General features: G+C 37.7%; 1 protein-coding gene across 1 annotated transcript; it reads right to left on the bottom strand.

Moving 5' to 3' along the window:
- Window positions 1–690: 690 nt before the first annotated feature.
- Window positions 691–23,869, bottom strand: CFAP43 (cilia and flagella associated protein 43). The gene is made up of 38 exons (XM_053462985.1): window positions 23,734–23,869; window positions 22,448–22,701; window positions 21,531–21,627; window positions 20,998–21,165; window positions 20,024–20,171; window positions 19,407–19,557; window positions 18,494–18,576; window positions 18,213–18,344; window positions 17,718–17,834; window positions 17,555–17,635; window positions 16,616–16,764; window positions 16,132–16,235; window positions 15,705–15,863; window positions 15,465–15,625; window positions 14,705–14,860; window positions 14,352–14,482; window positions 13,767–13,923; window positions 12,678–12,776; window positions 12,428–12,505; window positions 11,843–11,968; window positions 11,412–11,516; window positions 10,625–10,741; window positions 9,794–9,997; window positions 9,454–9,660; window positions 9,150–9,239; window positions 8,050–8,130; window positions 7,493–7,618; window positions 7,045–7,164; window positions 6,418–6,525; window positions 5,701–5,787; window positions 5,537–5,625; window positions 5,135–5,342; window positions 4,432–4,544; window positions 3,858–4,017; window positions 3,301–3,465; window positions 2,896–2,976; window positions 2,022–2,175; window positions 691–1,397 (listed from the first exon to the last, which is right to left on the bottom strand). Exons 1-38 carry the CDS (start codon window positions 23,763–23,765, stop codon window positions 1,225–1,227), a joined length of 4,971 nt encoding a protein of 1,656 aa, XP_053318960.1. The 5' UTR covers window positions 23,766–23,869; the 3' UTR covers window positions 691–1,224.
- Between the last annotated feature and the right edge of the window lie 100 nt (window positions 23,870–23,969).

Here is a 23,969-nt window from a genome sequence, read left to right as displayed (position 1 = left end):
CTATTAGTGAAAGGACACCTGCCTGTATCTGGTAATAACTAGCAACATAGAGCTTTTGTTGAATATTAACGTAAGGGAGCATTTAAAGAACGGTAACCATAACATAGTGGTACCGGAGATTTATTCACAAAAGCAAACGAGTTAGAGACTCCACCAAAACACCGACTTTTAGGAAGACTATCTTTATAGGTTAAGGGAGCTAATGGAATGCGGTGGATTGTTTACAGAGGATAAGCGTGTCCCCTCGGGTAAGGATCATTTATAAAATACAAAGAAGCAAACAATAACTGCAAAAGGGCAATCAGAACGGCTAAAGTAGTTAATGGGAAACAGCCACTAAAAGAAAACAAACTCCCTTATATATGTGCAACGTCAGGCAGCTGCTGCAAGGGCAGGTAACAAGGTATTGACAGATGAGATTATATATACACACACATATATATATATATACCTGGTGCTGGCTCGGAGTGAAGGAGGGACTCTCCTATCAGGAAAGGCTTCTGAACTCTCAACTAATCAGGAAAGTTGAGGAGTCTCTCCTGATTGGCTGAGACCTCCTTTGCTCAGAATTATCATTCCGGGACAATGTAGTCACCCTAAGACCCCGTCTTGAATAGTTGAATTTGATTACATTAGAAAAGAAGGCATCTTTGAGGGGATTTGATAGCATTATACAAATACATACGGGGACAAGAGCAAATGCGCTTTAATGACCTGTTCATTAACATGACTCTGTAAAGAACATACGGTCATCCATTTAGACTTCCCAAAAAAATACATTTTCACTTAAAGCAGTGAAAAGGGTTAATGTTTGTTGATCCAGTGATACATCAGGTTGCCATCTTAAAGTTAAGAAGGAATTTTTCCCTTTTTTCAAACTCAATTGGAAATCGCTACAATGTGGGGGTTTTGCCTTCTTCCGGATCAATATCAAGTTTTAACTTTTTTCAACCTAAATTACTGTGTTTCTATGATACGGTGATATAGTAGTTCTGAGCAACAGACACCTGCCTAAAGTGTTGTGAACTGCTAGTTTCTGGAGATTAAGGATGGAAAATCATTTTGAGTCAACTTATTATTTTTTAACAACTTTTGATTAACCACAAGAAAAATATCTGCACTTGTTTTGCAGATTACATTAAATAAAACTTTACAAAAAGAACAAAAACATAAGTCACATCATTCTTCTGTGATATTCTTTACTGCTACAGTTCCTTGTATTTTCTAGTATTCCATTTGTATTAATGCAGGGAAGGTTTTCATCCTAAGCCTATCTACTTCGGCTCGGAGAACTGAAATCTCATGGGCTTGTGTGTTTGCAAGGTCCACTAGCTTCCTTCGACGTATAAGGTCCTTGTACCGCTCAGCTGAATGCTTCTCAGAACTTTTCTCTGCTCCTGTAACACAAGTGAATTGATCAAATATGAATACTTTCTACTGATCAATGAGCATACAAGCATCAGGGCTACCATCCGAGTTTTGGTGCCTGAAATCAACTAAAGACTTGGGCTCTTACCCCATTATGGCTCATCATATTAACCCTCTAGGTGCCCTCCTTGAAAAAAGCCCCGCCCCCCTTGAAAGACTAGCTCCCATACAGTTGCATTGGCTGTACCTCCCTGATGGCAGCACTGTGTGCCATAGCCTGCCACAGGGGCCAGCATGGTTTGTGGAGACATTATCTCTTAGCCCATAATAGTTGAGTACACCTTTAAACATGTATTGCAAACATTCTGATGACTATTTCCCAAATGTTTGATATCACTATTATTCTTTTACATTAAATCTGCTTTATGAAGCAATGCTTTTTTTAATACTGGGTGCATCTAATGAATATTCTCTAATGCACGTATGTGAGTCTAACCCTTGTGTGTTCTAGACCTAGGACTTTACACCCCTAACATCTATTCCATATAATTTAGTCTTGATGCTGTTGACAGATCCTGCAATACCCTGGCATATTTGCAGATCACTGGGTTGTTGTAATTTGTTGTTATGCTGTCAGCACAGTGTGTACTCACCAACAACTTCATAAATATGTTTTCTTTCTGAGAAAGAAAGCAGCAAGTCATGCAGATCCTTGTCAAGTTGGACATTTGCCTGCATCTTTTTATTAATGTCTTTTTCTATGTCCTTTACAATTCTTTTGTAGCTCTTCACATTTTTTTCATGATGCTGGATAAAGTGAAATGAGAGGATTGATTACATTAAACTCAACGAAAAGCTAACAACAGAAATGGAATATATTTAATTATGAATATTAGACAAGGCCTGAAAGGTATCCAGTTTTCCACTTGTACAGTTCACCCTTACACACATATAGTCCTAATATAGCTAGCCTAATATAGCTAGCCCCTGTAGTGTTGAGATGTGGTTTGCAGTAGCATGAGTGGTGAGAGAGGGAGTGTGTGTGTTAGAATGAGTGTGTGCGTGTGTTAGCATGTGTACATTTGTGTAAGTGTGCTTACATATGTGTGCCAAAGCGTATCTTGGAGGGGCAATGATGGCACAGACAAGCTGCATGGGGAAAAGATGGTACAGATAGGCTGTTTGGGACACTGACAAGCTCGGGCAAGGATGGCACAGACAGGTTGTTTGGGGGTTAGGGTGGGACTGGTAAGCTGCTTGGGGCAAAGGTGGCACTCACAACCTACTTGGAGGGAAAAGGTGGCACTGATGAAGATGGGGGCCCCGGGGCAATTTTGGCACAGAGGCCCTGTGGTTTTCAGTTACGCCTCCAGAGTGTTCTAATATAAATATAACCAGACAACCTTTGTTATCTACACCACCCAGCAGTTCTAAAAGAAAGCGGGCATTTAAAACGTGGCCATGTAAACTTGATTTTGGCTGAATTACTTAATACTTTAGCTTAGTTGTGTTTCCTTTTAATCTTACTTTTTCTTGAACATTAAGAGTTTCTTCCAGGACCGATAGCTGGTCAGATACGCGCTTGGAATAATCGGACTCATTCAGGAACTATGTGGAAAAATAAGAATTAAACCGAGCTGATGATAGCATTACAATTTTCACCAATAAATGAAATATCAACTAGAAAATATGCTGCATGCCAGCTTGTCCTTCATCATAAACTACACTAAATAGGCTGACAGACTACATAAGGGCTTATATTTCTCATCTGCCCTCAAATACTATGTTTCTGTGTTCTTATACTAATCATACAAATACTGACTGTATCTTCGTTTGCCACCATATTTGCCAGAGATTTAAGTATCCTGGAAGATATATTAACCACCATTATATTTATTTCACTGATGGACAGAAATGATCAAAATATCTTACTATTTGGAGTTCTTTTGAGACACGAAGCATAGTAATGTCCCTTGATTTCTGCTTTAGATCTTCCATTTCCATGCGTATTTTCTTATGCTCCCATTCAAGCTGAACAATTCCTTTTCGGAAATCTTTACTTTCTACCATGCTTGCGATTTTCTGTTCTCCAAGACCCTAAACAAATTATAATGGATGTTGTGGGTGATGGTCTAAGGAAATGCAGGCTACAAATATGACAATTTATTCGTAATCATTGACCGGTTTCGGTTGTACTGAGTTTTTCAAGGTACAATGGCCTCAGATTACCTACTGATGGCGAACAGTCAAGCCACAAAATAATTCACAGTACATCCAAGGCATCAGACTACCAGCCAACCAAAGAATTCCTTCTAGTGGCCATTGATACTACATCAAAGCTAAGAAAATAATGTTTCCAGTTCACCTTTTGCTGTCTGCTTCCTTTTTTGGCTTGCTTAGATTTCTGGCCAAAAAGCTCTGTTTAAAGAACATTTTTACATGAAAGATTTATTTAGTGAATATATCAGTCAATATATCTTGACACATACGCGTATTGTGCTGTTTAAGTCTTCAACGACACTCCTGTGAAGCAGCAGGGCATCCTCAAAGTCAGGAATTAAATCCTTGTTCTCCACTTCCACCTGTCCTTGTTTAAGAAGGAACTGCACAGTGAGATCCAGCTGAAATTTCATCTTCTCATTTCGCAGCCTAAATCAAGGAGAATCGTTAACAAACGAGTCTGCCAACTACCGAGAAGACCATTTACGTTCTTAGTGCACATGAGACCAAGTAGCCAGTTCAAGTATGCATGAAAATCAATTTAACTGAAAACCCTGTAATTGTTTTTGATTGACAGTTATTTGAACACTGATAAAGACAAATAAATATGCTTATCATCAAGTATTGCTATCACAAATAAAAACTCAAAGGCCAAATATGTAACAGGTTTTGGTTTGTGGAGAACCAAGTGTGGACCACAGTCTGTTGTTGGATGCCAGATGCCATCACTCTCTGAATTAACAAGACAGCGGGATATGATCACAGAATTATGTGATGCAGTAAGAGATGATGACAAAACGGATAAGGTTTATCTTTCCAAAACCGTATAGTTTGTATAATTACACATTCAGCTCCTGCATGATATTCTCCATATCTTGACGTGTCTTTTCATCTTCTGCTACGCGCCGCTGCAGGAATGACTGCATTTCGGCTAAAATCAGGGCTTTGCGTTTCACCTAGACAAGTACATAAAACAACATTGAAGTATAACGTGTGGTCTTCCTACATATTATAAAACAAGTTTACTTAAACAGCTAGGGTAAGTTTATTTCTAGACAGACCTTAAAGACCTCTGAACTGAAAAAAATATTTAAAAAACATATGTAATTATGGTAAGTTAATATAACAAACTTTAGGTACCGGTATTTAACTCCAATGTTTTACCAAGTGAGCATCCTTAAGGCAGGCATTTAATCCAACGTTCATTGCACCCATAACCCTTGAATAATTATTACTGTATATAATTAATATATGTAGGCACTTGGTATTTTTAATTAATATTGATTCTTTACATTTAATTAATATTTTTATTTCAAACTAGAGTTGGCCATTGAAAACACCTGTGAATTCTCCACACTGTACGTCAATCCAACAAATGCCGCCCAGCAGTATGTAAAGCTCATACAATTTGCACGCACTGAATGGAGTGTATGGTTTCCGCAAACTGCATTTGTCAGACTGACTTGTTGTCTGTAGAATCCATAGATGTCAAGTGGCCAAGGTGGCTATTCTTTTTCACATCGCTGGTACAGGAAGGGATACACACTTGCTGTTCATACTCCATTTTCGATCTTCTTGACAAACAGAAACGTTGCCACACTGACAACTCCAGTCCATCTGGCATGTGTTCTAAAGCATCAAATTCATCCATCGCCCTCATTAACTGAACAATTGACTCATTATATGCTTTTGCTGATCCTGGGCGATCTCCAAAAGGTGATGCATTGTCTGTCTGCGTCCTCAGGCGCTGTACTCTGTAATACAGATCAGTGTATTTAAACTGTTGACGTGTACGTTTCTATAGAGCTGGCGCCTGGCAGGAAACGCGTTGAAAAGGCATTGGTTTAGTGTATATAGACATTTACCGAAAACATTGTCTAGATACCTGCTCATGATTGCAGTGCCAGCACTTTAAGTACAATTATACCAATGAATGCCACTGAAATACCTTGGCCTTCTCTTGTAAAGTTTATAAAGTTGATCAACTTGATGAGCCGGGATGTCTGAAAACTCCTTCTTAAATCCTCGATCTAAAAGCTAAAATCAAAATATGACATAGTTACAACTGTCTAATTTCACAGGCAACGATTAAACACACTCTTATGGTTTTACCTTATCTTCTGCCACTAGATTATCATAAGCCTCCCTGAATTCATCCACTTGAGCCTTGAAGGTCTTCATCGCCTCAGATGTTTCACTCTGCAACACACAAGATGACTAGCATCATTTCTCAAACACGGGAAGACAAACTGAGGAATTTTGCCATAACTTCCAGAATTTTCTCTCATGAAATGGTCACGGGTTGCAACATTATTGCAATTTATTAATTTCACATGGTGGTGAGGTATCGGTTTATAAGCCTACAAGATACCACCTTCTGCAACTGTTTATTCATTTATACATGAATCATAACCCACTGCGGCTGTCATTTGTTTTTTGGGCAACTTTACCCCTTTATATATTCATTATTAAATTGCAAGGGTGACATTATTATTTTTTAAATTGGATTCAAAAAATATCCAGATATGTAAATATACAGTACTGTGCAAAAGTTTTAGGCAGGTGTGAATAAAATGCTGGAATGTATGAATGCTTTCAAAAAAAGACATATTAATATATATTTATTTTTATCATTTAACAAAATACAAAGTGAGGGTACAGAAGAAAAATCTAAATCAAATCAATATTAAATGTGACCAACCTTTGCCTTCAAAAAGGCAAACTCGCACACAGTTTTTTAAAAGAATCGTTTAGTAATTTGTAAACTACCGATATGGTCACCAAATCAAAAGGTTAGAAATTGTTAGAGTATGAGCTTTTTGGTCAAACCTTCTCTTTGCGCTTCTTTTCCAGGATGTGATTGAGCTGGGTCAGCCTCGTGTTCATTTCCTCTTCAATCAGAATCGAGAAAATGAGATTACTGATTTTCAGCTCTTCCTGTCGCGAAAAAAAAAGTTTAGAAAAAGAAGTTTAGAAGATACACTAAAAATGTTAAATATTGTGTGAAAGTTCAGCCTTCAAGAATAAAAAACTTTAACATCAGGTGATAAAAGTGAGAAAAGAAAAGTGAACAGACAAGGTGGGCCTGTCAAATCCTGTGTTTCTAAGGCTGGGCTGTCAGAATAAGAACTTGAGGAAACTTCTGCTGCCTGCTTGATGTATTATGGCTCGGAAAACAATAGCGATGTTCTTCAAATGTAATGCCAGCATAGCTGTCACTAAAAATTATTTAATGAATCCTCTAAAAAAGTAAGCGCATCACAATTGGTGGAGGACAACATTGACCACCTATGGAAAAGATCCCATGGAGAACTCATAGGTACCTCTTATATAACTGCGTGACTGGAAAGAAAAAGAATGGGGGGAACCTACCAAAAACAGTGATTTGAGTTTGAAAAACTTTACATTTTATAAATGGGTGGAAAAAGGTTTACACAATTTGCGTTTGCTTCTTACCTGGTAGATAACCATTTCTGATTTCACCTTCTTTTCAAACAGTTTGGTCAACATGTCATCAAAACTTTGAGTGGTTTCCTGTATAGATGACTGCAGCTTTTTCATTTCTGCCTCTAATACCTTAAAAATAAGAATACATTATAAAATGTGTTTGGCAGAGGCTACCGCAGAACAGAGAAACTTTAAAAGGATTATCAACAAATCCTTACATAATAAATAGGACATCAATATAAAAACGTATGCTTACAATGGTAACCGTATCTATCTATGTTTGTATCATCTGTCTGTTTTGCATTTGTTATTTACTTGATATACACTGTATGTTGTGTACCTGCTGTCACACTGGTATCAAAGAGAACAATATTACTCAAAGCACAGAACATGAAAGTGTTTCATCCCGATCACTATCACACCGTGTAAAATAGGATTTCATTTCCAGCACACCCACCTTTCTGTATTTCTCCTTTTCCTCATTAAGCTCCTTACATTTCTTCTCATATTCTTTGAGCTGCTTTCTTTCATCTTCGTTCCATTCTGCCTCTGACCTGGATAGGAACGCTGGCTCTGGGACCGCCTGAAAGCAGTCGGATGAAATAAGTGAGAACCTTTGGAAAGACAGCATCTTACCTGATAAAGCGTGTGTATTGGGACAGAAAATGTCAGCTAGGACTTCTGAGAAGAGACATACAAGAAGAAGATTCTACACATCTATAGTATGTCAGCTTTAAAAATAATGTTTCGGGGAATATAAGCTGTTTTGATACACAGCAATATAGAATTCCAATGTTAGATTTAAAACAGCGCCAAACTGTTAAAAAGTTGGTAGAAATTACTAAAACTTTGTGAGGGCAGCTGAGAGGAACATAGAAGACTGCTTGCCTGGAACATCTAAGTGCAAATAAACGACAGGACATGTTGTATATTCTCCTGAGTGATATTTATCACAGAATTGAAAGACGGTTAGATGGTAGAGTGAAATATTATGGAACAATCAATTGATCTCACCATTCTCAATATGTCTTCCTTCTTCACCTCCAGGACACCTCCCATCATATCATTGAGGGCGCGCTCTTTGGCATTATCTCCCTAACAGAATAATAAACCACACACGCTGTAAATCACACAGAGAGATTGCTTAAGCCATTTCGGACTAGGGGTATTTTACGTTACAGAACCGGGGCAATTTGCATGTCTTTACTATAGCTTCAACCATTATCCCCCTCCTTCTCATTTAGTGTACCCACAAAAAAATTATATATTTTTCTCTCGACAACTAAGGCTTTTATCTTTTAAAACCATATAAATATATGTAAAATTTTACATAGGTTTTACAGGTATATACATTTTTTACGCAGCTAGTATACATGGGGAAAAATACAAAAATATAATGGTTAACATGCCCTGATTTGGAAACCACACTGTATAACAAAATGATTTTCATTTAGGGGGGACTTAATAACTATGTATAAATATATAAGGGGGCAGTACAGAGATCACTCCCAGGACCTATTTATACCCAGGACTGTATCTATAACAAGGGGACATCCTCTACGGCTGGAGGAAAGAAGGTTTCTACACCAGCACAGACGGGGGTTCTTTACAGTAAGAGCGGTGAGACTATGGAACTCTCTGCCAGAGGAAGTGGTAATGGTAAACTCAATAAAAGAGTTTAAAAAGAGCCTGGACGTGTTTCTTGAAAGCAATAATATTACAAGTTATGGATAGTAGATTAATAGGGACAGAACGTTGATCCAGGGATTTATTCTGATTGCCATATTTGGAGTCGGGAAGGAATTTTCCCCCTGGTATGGGGCAATTGGCATCTGCTTCATAAGGGTTTTTTGCCTTCCTCTGGATCAACACAGTAGGGACACAATATGTATATAGGTTGAACTTGATGGACTTTGGTCTTTTTTCAACCTTATGAACTATGTTACTATGTTACTATGTATTTATTTTTTTCTAGGTTTTTATTCTTATATGTTTAAACATCTACCTACCAAATCCCTCACCAACTAGCCACCCACCACAATATAAATAATAATAAACATATGTTTATCTGATACTGGTATTACAAATCGTACACACCATACAGTTGCACTTACCTGTGCAGCAAGACGCCTCTCTTCTTCTTGTTTCTGCAGTTGCTCTGTTTTTGCTTTCTGTTCTGGCGTTAGATATTTTTGTACTTTAACCTGTATTAATATTTAATAAAAACTTCGTATAAATCAACAAACTTATAATAAATTCATGCTCAGTCCCTTTTCATAATCCGTATAAAATGACATTTCAAGTGCATTGTATTACATTATTGAAATTGTCATTAAGATATGCACTTTAGATGGTATTGTATTTTATATGCAAGCTCCTACCTGGATTGTATCAATACACATGATAAGTAATAAATACCTCGTTATCCTCCACAGTCAGAGCCCTTTCTGGTTTCTCATTATCCGTAAATTCTGGATCTAGAGTCTTCTCTTGCACACTTAGTTCTGACATGATTTCTAGAATTCTCTGGTTCCTTTCCTTTACACGAGTAACTTCTTGTTCTTTTTGTTTGCCAATCAAATCAAATTCTTTGTTGAAGGCTTTCTTGACGTTGTGAATTATGTCCTGTATGAACACAAAACAGCTTGAAATGACAGCAAGCTTAATATGAATTCCATGTTTATGTTTTAGCAAACAGTTAATGACTCTTAGTCCGTGAAATTTTGAATTGAGGTTTACAGTGAGGCTAATGTCTTACTTGAAGCAGTATTATCTGGTTTATTTTCTCCTCTCTTGTATGGAGCGCCAGCTGGCTGTACAAGTTTGATGTATCTCCTCCATACTGATCACTCAGGCTTCCAATCAGCGATGTGCTCTCTTCATTCTGCACACTCTCCTCCTCTACTTCATCTTCTTCGTCTGGTCCAAGTTTTGTCTGAAATTCAACAATCTCCTTTCGGGCCTGAATCAGGAAATAACAGGGTCGACCTTTAGTATAATATAATGTATATGCTAAACATTTTAGTATATGTTCTCATTAAATAAGGGAGAGGTACAGAAATGTTTTAAAAATGTATCAAAGCAACAAAAAAATTGCAATCTTTATTGGCGAGAATGAATGGGGCATTGGGAGTGTCTTCTCATATAGCTAGTGTTGAATAGTAATTTAAATTATCAACCACGCCGCACATATTTCAACCGATGTTACTAAAAATAAGTACATAATAAAAACAATGTTAAACACACAATGCACAAAAGAAACAAAAATTAGAGAGAGGCTGCCTATGAAAATCCAAGACAGTTGTCGGGTATCTATACGGTATACATGGACTTCTTTAATGTAGTGATTTTTGGCCAATGACCTTAGTCTGTATTTTAGGACAAGATGATAATCCTCTCTTTTAGCCCTAATATGTTCATGGGATATTTGGGAAGTGGGAATGAGACATGGTCCATCTTCCAAACTATCTTTTGGATATAACCCTTGGTACCTTGAATTAGTACGAAAAGCAACACAAACGTACAACAGTAAATTAAAACAAAATCAGAAACATGAATTTAAATGTACAGCATTTATGTTATACTTTACTTTAAGATCAACAGCTTCAATCTTCTTTGTATTTAGCACTCTTGCAAAATCCTCTAGCTCACTAGTGGACCGTTCTTTCAAAGGATAATTGTTCACTTCATATTCTGTATGGAAAGCCTTAAATAATAAAACAATTATTATTAATCAATGGTGTTAATAACTTAATAGAATACTCTAATAATATGCACTTTAGTTTTAGATCTTGTGATATTCAGAGCATTGACATTGATAACTCAGTGACTGCCTTGTTGGCATGCATGAAAAAATAGACACAATTTAGAATCATCATTCAAGCAAAACAACATAACATATTATTTTACATAACAAAGGGACAGTCAGTACCAATTTTATGGTGAACATTTTGTTTTCTATTACTCTGAAGATTCCATAAAGAGCAAGACATTTACCGGTAGTTTGTCTGAACTGAAATGATGCTTTCTGGGGCAACAAGATTCTGGAAACACAGATATCGAATAGGGATTGTAAAATTGAGAATGGCTGCTAAATGAGTGATCTCACCTTATGTTACAGAGCTGACTGTGGCAGCCACCTGGGTCATCACCCAAAAACTGGAAGCATTCCACTCTTTTCTAAAATTGTAGTTTGTTCATGACATCATGGCATGATTTCTTGTGTGCTTACTAAGTTTTCATTGTTGCATATCCTTTGATAGTCCTTGTTTTATACGTATTCATCCTTGCCTGTATGTATCTCTGTGCATTGGCCTCTACTATTTCTCGTGTTGTAAATACAAATAATAGCAAGAATTGGAAAAAAAAGTATTTACCACAATTGAACGTCCCTTAACTGCCATGGAGTCCCAGCATTCCTGTTTGATGATTTCACGTAGGTATTGTTTGGACAAGTTCTCCAACTCAATCTCTTTGCGCACCTTTCCAGGGAGATCATCACAGAGGCAGTCATTAGTACACCATACACCCTTGTAGGATACACCAGTACCCAAATAACAAAACCTATACAATGGGAATACAACTGTGACTGTGTCGCGGGGATCTGTTTGCACCCCTAGTGTCTATAAACGCCCCGATAATTTACCTTTTGAGTGAAATAGCAAAACCTGTCCTTGCCTAGGGAGAGATCTGCCATTGCGGCTGCAGTCACTTGACCATGACCATGGATATATCAAACATGATAGTCTAGAGAAAAGCTGTGTGTGAGCTTTAGCACATCTGCTTGTATGGAGCAGTTCCGACTTACTCTTGCCACTTCTTGTTCACTCTCTGCAAGCAGCCTCTCCTGCTCCTCTGTGTCCAAGTTAAACTCCTGTTGGTCCAGCTTTTCAATGTCCGGTAGCGACTCATTCTCTCGCATCATTGCTTGTATCTACAGTAAGACACAGAAGCATAATAGAATACGTAATAAAATATACTCTATCCAGATATATATCACAAGGACACATACTGCTCCTGAGTGTATGGACATCTAGGGTGCTTCCTTACAAAAAAATGAGTTTTTGTCGAAAAACAGCATCTCCCCTCGTTGACTATGCATGAAGAGACGGCCATTTGCAATCTGAACCAAACTTGTACACAACTTGTTTTTCCCCCACAATTTTTCACAATGGCATATGAAGCGTCTTTTCCCACTTACATATTCTTAGGCTTAGGTCATTATTAAAATACATACTGAGTTTGGAAAAAAAAACAAATACAGAGCAAAAGCAGGTTAGCTAAAGCTTTTATGAAGTACACCAGAAGAGGTCACTCTTTCTCCATCTTGTATATTCTCTTTCTTCTGCGTAGGGATATGTCATTTTCTGAAAAATAAATCTTGAGTACTCACAGTTTGCCGGAGCTCTTTAACACCATCTTTCAATTTCTTTTTCTCGCTCGCATATTTTTGTGTCTCTTCGTTTACTGCCTTTTAGTGAGAAAAGCAAATTAGACATAAGCTAATAAAAAAAGTCATTCTGTGAAATACAAACAGTATTTAGTCATGCTTTCCATTCTAAAATGGACACAGATCTTAATTAGATCATGGGTTTATATCAAATCAAGCATTATATTATGAAAGAAAATTGAAGGATTCATACCTTGATCATTTTTTGGTCTAGCCAAGTAGGGTCAGCTGCGAGAGATGGATTAGTGTAGCTGTCATCTTGTGTGGTTACCTCCACATTCATGGGTTTATCCTAAAGAAAATACATGCTATTAAGACAAAGCGTAGACACAAAGCATAGATTTAAACATTCCTATACTATGGCTACCTGGAAGGTGACTTGTTAGTTAACATATTATAATTTTGTCTCATTTTTATCTTCCTATGTGGAGTACTAGCAGATGATATTGGAAGGACATACCGGCAGATTTATGGCACATATGACCATGGGCGCAAAAGTGATCTGATGCTTCGCAGCCCAAAAAAAGATAGGCAAAATAAAACTAAACAAATGTATAACTTTGGGGAGAGACTGTATGTAACACGGTTTTAAACACACAAAATATATGTAAACAGGATTGTGGTTCCAGTTTGAAGAGCAGAGGCGTTAGTCCGCAGTGCTACCATTAAAGGAGATCTCTTAATTTTCCCAAATGTTTACACATTTTTTTAAAAAAAGAAAAAGGGACAAAATGTCTAGACAGGAAGTCGATTAGATAATTCTGGCGCTGCCACAGGTTGCTGTCAATATCAGCTTCCATGACATAAACATTTAAAACTATCTATAAAACAGTTATACTGTTTGCCAAACAAAAGGCACAAGCTATAGGTAGTTTTATTATTATTATTAGAACGTAGTTAACGCAAAAAGATGTGATATTGACTATTTCCCTTTCCGCCATCAGATCCCCAACAAAGATGGCAACAGAGGCTTTTGGCACGTGGTTACGGTAAATCTGGCCCTGCTAGTATAATGCAGCTAGTAACGCTAATGCGTGATAAAGATTTATATCCAGTATTGTTATCACTGGCATTCAGCGTTTACCAGTCTTACTATATTCATTTCTAGGCAGCATTTTTTGATTTTTTTCTACCCAAGATGTATAAAGAGTCCTTAAAATTTAGCATTATCAGTATTCTGAAGGTAAAACATTGAATTATTATTAGTAGTATCATAACTTGAAATTTGGTAAAATATGAACATTGTTAACTGCAATAATATGAATAACCAAGATGCACCAACCTCTAGTTCTTCTCGTTGTCCAGTGGAATTATCTGGTTGGAATGACCACAAGGACATTCTTGTCAACGCCTCATCCGCGCTTGCCATAGAATTACTCAAAAAGCGTTTGAGAAGATATCCATAATCAAATGATGCTTTCATTTTGTCTATGTTGGACCTAAAATGCAACCAATTTCATAACATGACTGTATGTTAATGGTTTAGTACCTTCTAACAATACAGTAATCTAATATTACCTTAATTCTACATCTAACACCATATCCAGCAACTCTGAAGAGGGTGGGCAGATTCTACTGCAGTGAACACAAATGCATTCTTTAAAGGAGGCCCATTTTCTTTTTAGATTCTTATTGGATAGTTACTGTTTAGTAACTTCAAGGTATTCTTTTTTTAATACTAAGTTCATTGACAACTACCTGCTGAAATGTGCAGTCTACCCAATATATCCATGTTCAATATATAGGCAGACCTCCTATTCATTTAGAGTGTGTTTATCCTGTAGTAGACCAAGAGATGCCCTTTTCTGGTTGACCACGACATGTTTTTAATTCTACTCCTCCGTATTATTTGCAATCGTGTACTCACTTCCATCTCAGATACACAAGTGTGCCATCTCCTATCCCCGTGGTGACAATGCTATGTCCATCCAAAGAAAAAGCCATTGAGCGGATCCCCCCTGTATGGTAAGAATGACAACAGGGCTGTGCAAAGCCTTCCTAGAATGTAAGAGAAGACAATATTACTCAATATAACACATACAGCCAAAATAATTCACTCATCTCACATGCGACTGCAGTCTGAAGCCCTCTTACCAGTGAAAAATATCATATTTATAGAACATTTTCGCTTTAGCTATCTCTACAACAGATTCTACAGAAAACTCACATAAATGATTACAAGAATAGATAGATGTTATCATCTTATAATACACCACTTACTAGATTATATGAGTCTTGAAGATACAAAATACCATCTTTTGCAGATACTGCGAGCCATTTGTGGTGTGGAGACAAAATAAGAGACCCAGGTCCAAGGCGACTTCCTCGCACTTTCCTCTCTACATTTAGAAAGACCACGGGACCTGCAGAGGTTTCCTGCAATAAAGTATTGAGTATCATCATTATGAAATTTCCACTCGCCGTATGTTTATAAAACTAAACAGGAGGGGCAGTTGGCAAGCTATAGCATTATTGATCTTCTGCTCTCAAAACTACAAATACCTTTTCTTTTTCATAGAAACACATGTTATCTTTTACATTTTAGCAGTTGCATGTTTATATGTAAAGACATTTTGTATCATTGTCAGTGAAAAAAAGTTAATACTTACTTGCTGGTTTGCTGATGTACATCTGGGCAGTATTATATTATACTATATTATATTTATCTATTGTCTTTGTTTGTTCATTATCTAACTAGCGGCCCTATTGCTAAGCAAACCATATGTGTGTTTTGCTGTCAGACTCATGACCTAAAGGAAAAACCCATTTTACTTTTAATAGCGTCCAGCGATCATTATACAAATAAAAAGCTCAGTGACAGGGTGTAATAGAACGTTGATGTCGATGGCCACTAGTGCCCAGCATTGTTGAATAAATATTGACTGTAGCCCATAGCTACAGCCATGCGGCTGTGCTAGACTATGTATTCTGAGTGTAAGGTTATAACGCTTACAAGTGTTCTGATAAAATAAATATATACCTCTGGGATTAGAAATTTATAAATAAATGGTGAGTAACTGCTATATCCAAAGACTGATTTGGCATTGCTCCCCAATACTGCTGAAACGAGGGGTTGTTCCACTTCATAAAGACACTTCAGGATCACACTGTCCTTAAACATGCCTCTATCATCAGAGCGGCCTATAAAGAGAACAAGAAGTTACTGACCCAGACCTCTGTCATTGATGCTTTATAAAGCAAACACTTGGGTGAGTCTTACTTGATATCAGGATATCTGATGGCAGAGAAAACAGCACCAACCGAGTTCCCCCTTCCTCTTCATTATTCTGTCCCGTGGGGCAGACAAGGGCCAACGTTTTAACCTGCTGTGAATCCACATAGCTCAGTGTTGACAAGGACAAAATGTCTCCACCAGCCACTGTGAGAAATAACAAAGATCAACATGAAGTTCCGTGACAGTAAATATTACCATGGTGGATCGTAATATATATAAAAATATATAGCTCCACTGTTTTTGAATGAGCGCTTCAGCTCTTCATACCAGAAAATCCACACTGGAGTCTGTATTGCATTAACTTTTCATGGGTAACTTCAGACTCATTTTCTTGCTCTTATGCCTGAATCCTCTGATAAATGGAGCAGCCCATTCGAAAAAATGATATAAGATTGTATTGTTGCTTAAATACCTGTGCATCCAAGAACCTGAAAAGAGCAGGATGGTCTTGCATCCAGGATGAAAATGTATCCATCAGCAGCCCCGGTTAGAAGAAATTTACCTTGTTGGTCAAAACTAGAAAAGAAATGCATCACTGAACATATAGGAAGACAAACATATATTCAGACAACGCTACAACCAGTCAAATGCATGCAAAGGGTAATCAATCTCTTCTGCCTCCGAAAATAGCTCTAAAACCATTCATACAAAAATGGTTACTTTATTGGTTGTGGCTCTATTTACAAAATTATTTTGTTAAAGTTGTTGATATTTTATTAGACCAATAAACATTTATAATCAACATTTACATTATAACATAGACTAATCTCAGTAGAACGTGTGATAAGTCACTATTCACCCGGCACCTATTAAGCTTCCCATTGGGACCCCTTTATTTCAAAGCAGCTCAGGTTATGGTTGTCGAGACATTATTAAGTAACTTTGTCATCGCTTACTGTAGGTGTTTCACGGACAGATGATAAAGCCTGGTTCTTTGGATTATTCTGGGAGTTTCTATGTTATTAAGATCAATGAAATAGACATGCCCGGTGTTACTTCCGACTGCGGCGTAGTGAGATGATGGACAGCACGCCATACACGTTGCCTTAAAGAGAAGCAATTTTCATCATTAGGAATTATAACAAAGTAAAAAGTACCTACTGCAAGTTCATGGAATTCACCTATATAACAATAAAAAAAAACATAAAATCTAATCAAACAGATATGTATTTCAGGTTACATATCTTGGCAAGCCTTCCAACCAATAGCTAAAAAGATATTTCTTAACGTCATACAGGAATGATAAGAAACGCTTGGCATCAATAAAGAAACAATTAACCCAGAGATCATTGCTAGCAGTATAGTGGGATTTTTCAGGCTTTGAGCCAAAGTTGGCCAGATTCTTAAGAAGAACCTGGTACCATCTATCGCGAGCACACAGTCCTACAAATGTTTATATACATAAAGACAAAGTGGAGTTTCTAAAGCAACGTGGCCTCTTAACCCAGCTTTCCCCAGACTCCATGTCCATGTCTCACAATGATAAAGCGCATCCTACTCTTGCAACTTTCCCATCTCTTGTACGGACATTCTTCAGCTAATACGTTCATTCTATGTTCACTATTCTGTGTGCCATATCATTCTGGATAGAAAAAAACTTTCCTTTATGGAGCATTTTAAAATATTTCCACTACTGCAGGATATGAGAAGCTGCACTTATTTGTCATCTGTACCAGCTGTATATATATATCTATATCTATATATATATATATATATATATATACACAGTAGCTGTATTACTGAACTATACACACAGACCACCAGTAGCAATACTGATGTAATACTATAGCCAACACGTATGTGTGGTGGACTCATTAAGAACATGTAATAAATACCTGTATGTTAAGATTCAGACCCCCAATGCTTCTTCCATCTTCCACAGACCACACCTGCATGTCTCCTGCCATTCCTAAAGTCTTTAAAAACACGTATGTAAATAACAATTGATTAACCATGCAAACACACACATACAAACATATTTATCTGTGAGTGACTTACCAAGCAATACGTGTTTCCTGTGGTCACAAAATCAGCAGCAAGCCAATCCTCACTGTATCCACTTAACATTTTCAGTGTATCTTCCGGGCGATGAGTATTATATAGGTACAGCGAGCCCTGCAATAGCCCAAATAATGTCAGTGGCAGTTGTTTTCTCAAATGCATACCCTTTAAATCTGAAACTAAAGACTACTATGTACTATAATGAGTATTTTAAGAATAAATAATGGTCCTACTAAGCAGTGACTTAAACAAAGGCATTCGTAAGACTCAATACGATGAACTATATTAATATGTTAAATATTACAAATGTAATATGCCAAATATTACAACAATATACAACTTGCAAGTAACTTGCCTTGTAACTAACCCTGTAAAACACTACACCCGGATGGATTTAGTATATACATATATATATATATATATATATACACGCTAGTTAATACTAATAGGAAGTAATTAGGAGGAGTATATTGGAAACAGTCATGCCCCTACCTTACTGGTAGCCACCGATAGCATTTTGTAATTGGCTGAAACGCTGATACTCTCGATGGGCTCTTTTGCATCCCAACAATTTTCCACTTTGAACTCGGTACCTTTGATAGAACACCGTCGCAAAATACCATCCTACATTATGAAACATCATCACAAGGATTAGTAGATCATTAGATATTTTAATTACAAGACAGTATAGGCCCTAAGGCTAACAATTAGCCTTAGGAGGGTCACGTCAGTCAAGGCAAATCTGTAGCATCATATAACAAAAAGGTTCTTACACTTCCAGCAATGTATAGTCCGTCTCTATGAAGCGCCATCATCGTTATACTTCCTTCACGCAGAGCGATCCTAAATGAGTCTTCTGAAACATAAATACTGGCCATGTAAATGTAGTTTACAAAGTTAATATGCCGCAGTTCAATGAATTAGGGAGCCTAACGGAATAAAGAGATCCTTCACTGGCTTTACCAAAAAGTGCCTATAGTTTCTGCTTTTTGTTTGTGAATCGGTTAAATTGTTTGATTGTTTGAGAGATACCAAGATACCAGTTATCTTCAATAAGCTGTGAATTCTGTGAATAAATTGCTGAGAAAGCATATCATTTCATTTCTTGGCCTATCTACTTTCTGCTCCCCTACCTATACAGCCAGATTCCGCCAAAGAGGAAGAGTAACTCAAGAAAAGGAAACTATCGCATTTAGTTAATGTATCTACTATTCTAAGGGCCCGTCTCCACATATGTTTTAAAATACATGAGTAGTATGATCTTGCAAATAGCAGCATCATGTATACAGACATCCAGCATCTGGACCCAGAGACTCTTTACATATGAACTCTTTAACAGCCCATGATGGTGGCCAAATCATGTTAACTTAACGGCTCTAGTAGTAGTAGTGGTCTACATGGAAACCTTGGCTTGTGATTATTTTAAGATACATTTCATTGTTCCACCTGCACTCAAGCAGGAATATCAACCATAACATGCTGGTAGCAAAAGCACCATCTGGTATGATCATAGCAGTGCGGAATAGGAAGGAGTCCGTTCCAGACTGCCCTTCACCATGAGGTTGGCACGAAACCCATGAGATTTAGGATCAACGCTTTAGTGTTCCCAGGTATGTTCATTATCTTCCTACCCCTAAGCCACTTTGATGTTACCAATGGAAACCCCACTGACAGATTAGCGCTTACCTGACTGCTGTTTTTGGCTTAATACAGTAACCGTCTGTGTCTCAGAGTTGATAGCTAGAAGGTGTCCTCCTTTGCAACCCACATATATATCAGAAGCTGAACTCCAGCAATGGGAACTAGGGCTGACCACAGGCTTCCTTTGCTCTTTTGGCTTAATTATAATAAAATATTAAAAAAAAACAAGTCTATATAGTGTATTTTGGAGACTCCTTATGTAATATAGCAAGGGTGTGTGAACAGACAGAGTATTTAAGACAGTATAAGTGATATAGACATAACATACTTACTAATATCAGATACCCATAATCAGATGTACCCAAACAGAAAAGGACAATGGCCACAAAGGAAATATTGGGGGCCCTAACATGTAGACCCTCAAAAAAAAGTCATCAGAAAGAACTGTTCTGAAATATCTACTTAAACATATTATTCTCTGTAGAAAATACTTGCTACTTGACTGTACGTGCTACGGACACATATGGAACTTCAAGGTTTTGATGTACCGCTCATACATCAAACATCAGGGTGTTGATGCAGTGTTAGCTCTATTTGGGACTCAATAAGGTGTATGAAATCCAGTTAAAAGATATTAAAACTAGAGAACCATCTCCACTTACAATAAATGTCCCTGCGCTATCATCCACTAAGCCAGCAATGGAAGATATGGGCATCAATGGTCCATAATACGAGAGGTTGGAAGTGGTATGAAATCTCTCCTCCTCCTCCACAGGTATTGTTCCCTCTTCATTGGGAAGTCTCACTGGTCTATGGTGGTAATAAAAACGTTTCAACAATAAGGTTATCCAAGGTATTGCAAACTCTACACATTCGTTTGTTTGAGGGGTATATTAATATATCAGATATATTAATGGTGGTTATTCCCCATGCAAGGCATGATTAGCAGGTATCTCTGTGGATGCACTCCATGTAAGGTGCCAGGTGCCCCAGCATTTGCACATAAACACAAGATAAGTCAAACGCTGAATAAATGGATACACAAAAACCATCTACTGCATCCATCAGGAGGGGACTGAGTCTATCTGTAATCCTGCTAATAAAGACAATTCTAACATGCCTTAAAGTCTCAGTTACCTTTACAATACCCTTTGTACTTGACAACATATATGCCATTTATTCTTGGCCATTTTCTGCTTGGTTACTATGGTGAATTGTCCAATTCTGTCACATTGCCAAAACCCCCAATATGCCATAGGCATAGTGCTGCCATTATTATCTTGCAGGTAGTGGCAAAAATGGCCAGCCCGACAATTCCTATATGACATCATCATCTAAAATAGGGATTGAAAAAGTGCATAAAGCACAAACGGCATGGGATTTGCTGTTCATATAGAGCTGGGGGTTACCAGTTGCCCATTTCTGATCTAGAATTATTACACCTCATCTTTTATTATACAGCTAAGCTTAAAAACATAATTCAAAGAAGTACCATAAATCCAAAGACACAGACCAGTGGTAGGGTATGGAGGCAACTTAATTTTTGCGTTACATAAAGTTCTGCGTCGTTCATGTTATGTTCCTTTTTCTTTCTACTTGGCTGTTAGTATGACATAATATGGTACAATTTACTTACAGTGCTTGTAGCTGGTACACGGTGTCACACACTTCAATGTTCCAAACACAAATTGACGTTTCATTGGACAAACACAGTTGAAACGTGTTGAAAGGGTTAAATGTCAAGCTGGTAAAAATGGTACTAGATTCAGATCTGCTGCACAGAGGAATACCTTCATACCAGTTCCTGTAATTGTGAAACCAATGCAACATCTATCATTCAAGCTGTCGTGCAGAAACAGTATTAAACTAGTCGAGATGCAAGATAAACCTGGAAATGGAGATTCTTGCCCTATAGGATCTATAGGGCGTGCCTACAGACTATTAGTGGTAATTGATAGAGGACAAATCCGTTCTTTGTGTATGTTCCATTACACGGTTAAAATTTGTGTTCCTTGGATTCTTGCGCCATACATTATTGTAAAATGATTTTAAAACAAACCAATAATGATCACATCTTGGGCCAAGCAGGGCCAGCTGGGATTTGCTAAAAAAAAATTCCAATGTATGTTTTGTTAGATGTTAAACTGTAAAACAAAGAAAAACTCTTACCAGATCGTAAGCGTGTGGTCCGGGACAGAAGAATAGCTTGCCAAAAAGGACCCGGAATAACTGAATGCAATTAAAGAATAATCCAATTCAGCTCCCCCTGGGAAAAAATAAAGAATCATCCATTTAAGGAACGTGATTATGAATGAAAATCACACATAACACCCACCCCAATATCTAAATATACTGTAAATATATATATATATATAAATATATACTGTATATATACCAGCCCTTTAGACATCTCTTTGAATTTCCTTTCTGTATATAGCAATGCTTTTCTTTGCAGTCAGTTGAGACATTTTCCAAAACTGCTAATTCTTGTGGATTGATTGCTACTTGTTATGTCCTGTCTACCCATTGTACAGCGCTAAGGAATTTGATGGCGCTATATAAAACAATAAATAATAATATGAAATGTGCTGACGCTTTATAATCAGGCAGCAGTATTTTGTGTGGCACCCTCGGTGTTGTCATTACAGCTCGGTGGGATTGGTGTATGATGTACTTCCATATGTTTCGGAACAGTCTGACCTTAGAATAACTTACTTGTGTATGTAGGTTCTTGTATGCGCTACAGATTCTAAAGCTTCCAGATTATATCAGTGTCCTTCACAAAGGTCGAGATAAATCAATATTGAAAAATAACCAAATTTACTAATGATGGACGATCCTTGTAAACTGGACATTTAAGAAGGTGACAGACCCACTTGTACAGTAATCAGCAATGTATTGAGTTGGCCTAGGCCTGGGGCAACAGGTCTGGAGGTGGAGGCCACCAAATCTGGCCCCTGCTTCACTGTTCCTCGAAGGGCTGGTTATAAGAGAGATCTCTGATCTTTCCAACAAGTCCATTTAGACTGCCAAGGACTGTGCCAAACTTTCATACACAAAACCTTTTAACGTAAATAAGGAAGTACCTTTTAGCTGTGCTCTTTTAACAAATCCCGGATAAGTATACACATAAATATCTGGTTTAAGTTTCTGATCGGAGAAAGCCACCACCTCGCTGGTTATATTTACGGCGAAGGCTCCAATGCTGCCTGTTGTGCATTGAAACAGCGACTGTTTTCTTGTCTCTGCGTCAATAAAAACAATGAAATTTCCACACGGGTAACACACAGTGCTGTCATTCATAAACGTGACATTCCTCTTATTAAGTCCTTGCACCCATCTGAAAAGAGATAGAAAAAGAGATTGGTTATGAGCACAGGATAAATAGATTCTGTAAAACTGTAACAAAAGTGAAGTGAAAACTAATAACGTAAACACTACAGAAAATAGACAATAGCATTAAACGCACATTAACACATACTGATACAGCCGGAGAAGAGGGTCCTGACCTTGCAGGCTTACAATCTATTAGGAATGTCCATCATGACGCAGTGATATTATTTAAAGATGTACTTATACCACAAAAATGTTTCAAGAGGTCAGCGAGGAAAATCTCACTGGGAAGCTTTGATGACTTACCCGGAAGCTGCCTCCCAACCTTCATGTAAAAGCCCTGGTTTTATTGTAGCTCGGAATACCATTTTTTATTATTTTCGTCTATATATGAAAAGATAAATGTTGCTGCGCATTCTACACGTGCAAAAAAAAAATGCAAAATGCCCTAATCTCTCAGAAACCTCCTTGGATCCATGCATTGAACTGATCAAAGATGTGTTCTGGAACTGTACTCAGTGGTCTCACTCCCAAAAAATAATTACCAGATGTGCCCTTCCAGCGTAAGGGCTTTTTTTTTATCTTTATTTTGATCCTTGCTATTGTCAGTGCTGGACTCCATGCCATGGCCACTGCCACTTGTGTCCAGACCCATGGTTACGGTTGGCTATGACTGGCCGGAGGTGATGGACAGGGAATCTAGTTTGGAACTCTTCAGTCCAGTAGTATTTAAAAACGGCAGCTTTACGGTGTTTTTCACCGGACTGTCCGCTACTTGAGCTCTGCATAGAGGAAATACCCCTCTTACCTTTGCTGTTTGAGTGATATTTGTTTCAAAGGCATCTGGAAAACGTATGGGGTATATAACCTGTTTATAACGTATAAACAGCTCCAGAGAAGTAGACGTGCAAGCGTAATCTATGTGTGTGTAGTGCCTTTCACAAGTTCATACTGCTCTATTGCAAAAAGTACCGAAACTGAACAGTAAAAGACGAACTTTTATTTAACTCGTTTTAGACGCTGAAGGGACACTAATTACCTGACTTCCAAAGAGCAGTCCGGGTCATCCATGACTACAATGGGGTACCCCTAGGCTCCGCAGCGATGCTGTCAGGAAACTCCAAGCAGTAGTTTACTGCAGTTGCTAGGACACATAAAACACTCTCATACCATTGACTACGCGAGCAGAATTTTCATTGGTAAATTTTCTGAAAAGGCGTGGTTATTAAGTTAGTAAGTAGTACGCACGCGCAGTTGTGTTTTTCCCGTACGAAT

The sequence above is a fragment of the Spea bombifrons genome, chromosome 4 (genome assembly GCF_027358695.1).
Source record: "Spea bombifrons isolate aSpeBom1 chromosome 4, aSpeBom1.2.pri, whole genome shotgun sequence".
Lineage (NCBI taxonomy): Eukaryota > Metazoa > Chordata > Amphibia > Anura > Pelobatidae > Spea > Spea bombifrons.
The sequence above is the reverse complement of the archived record's forward strand: the minus strand, read 5'-3'. Positions and strand labels throughout refer to the sequence as shown.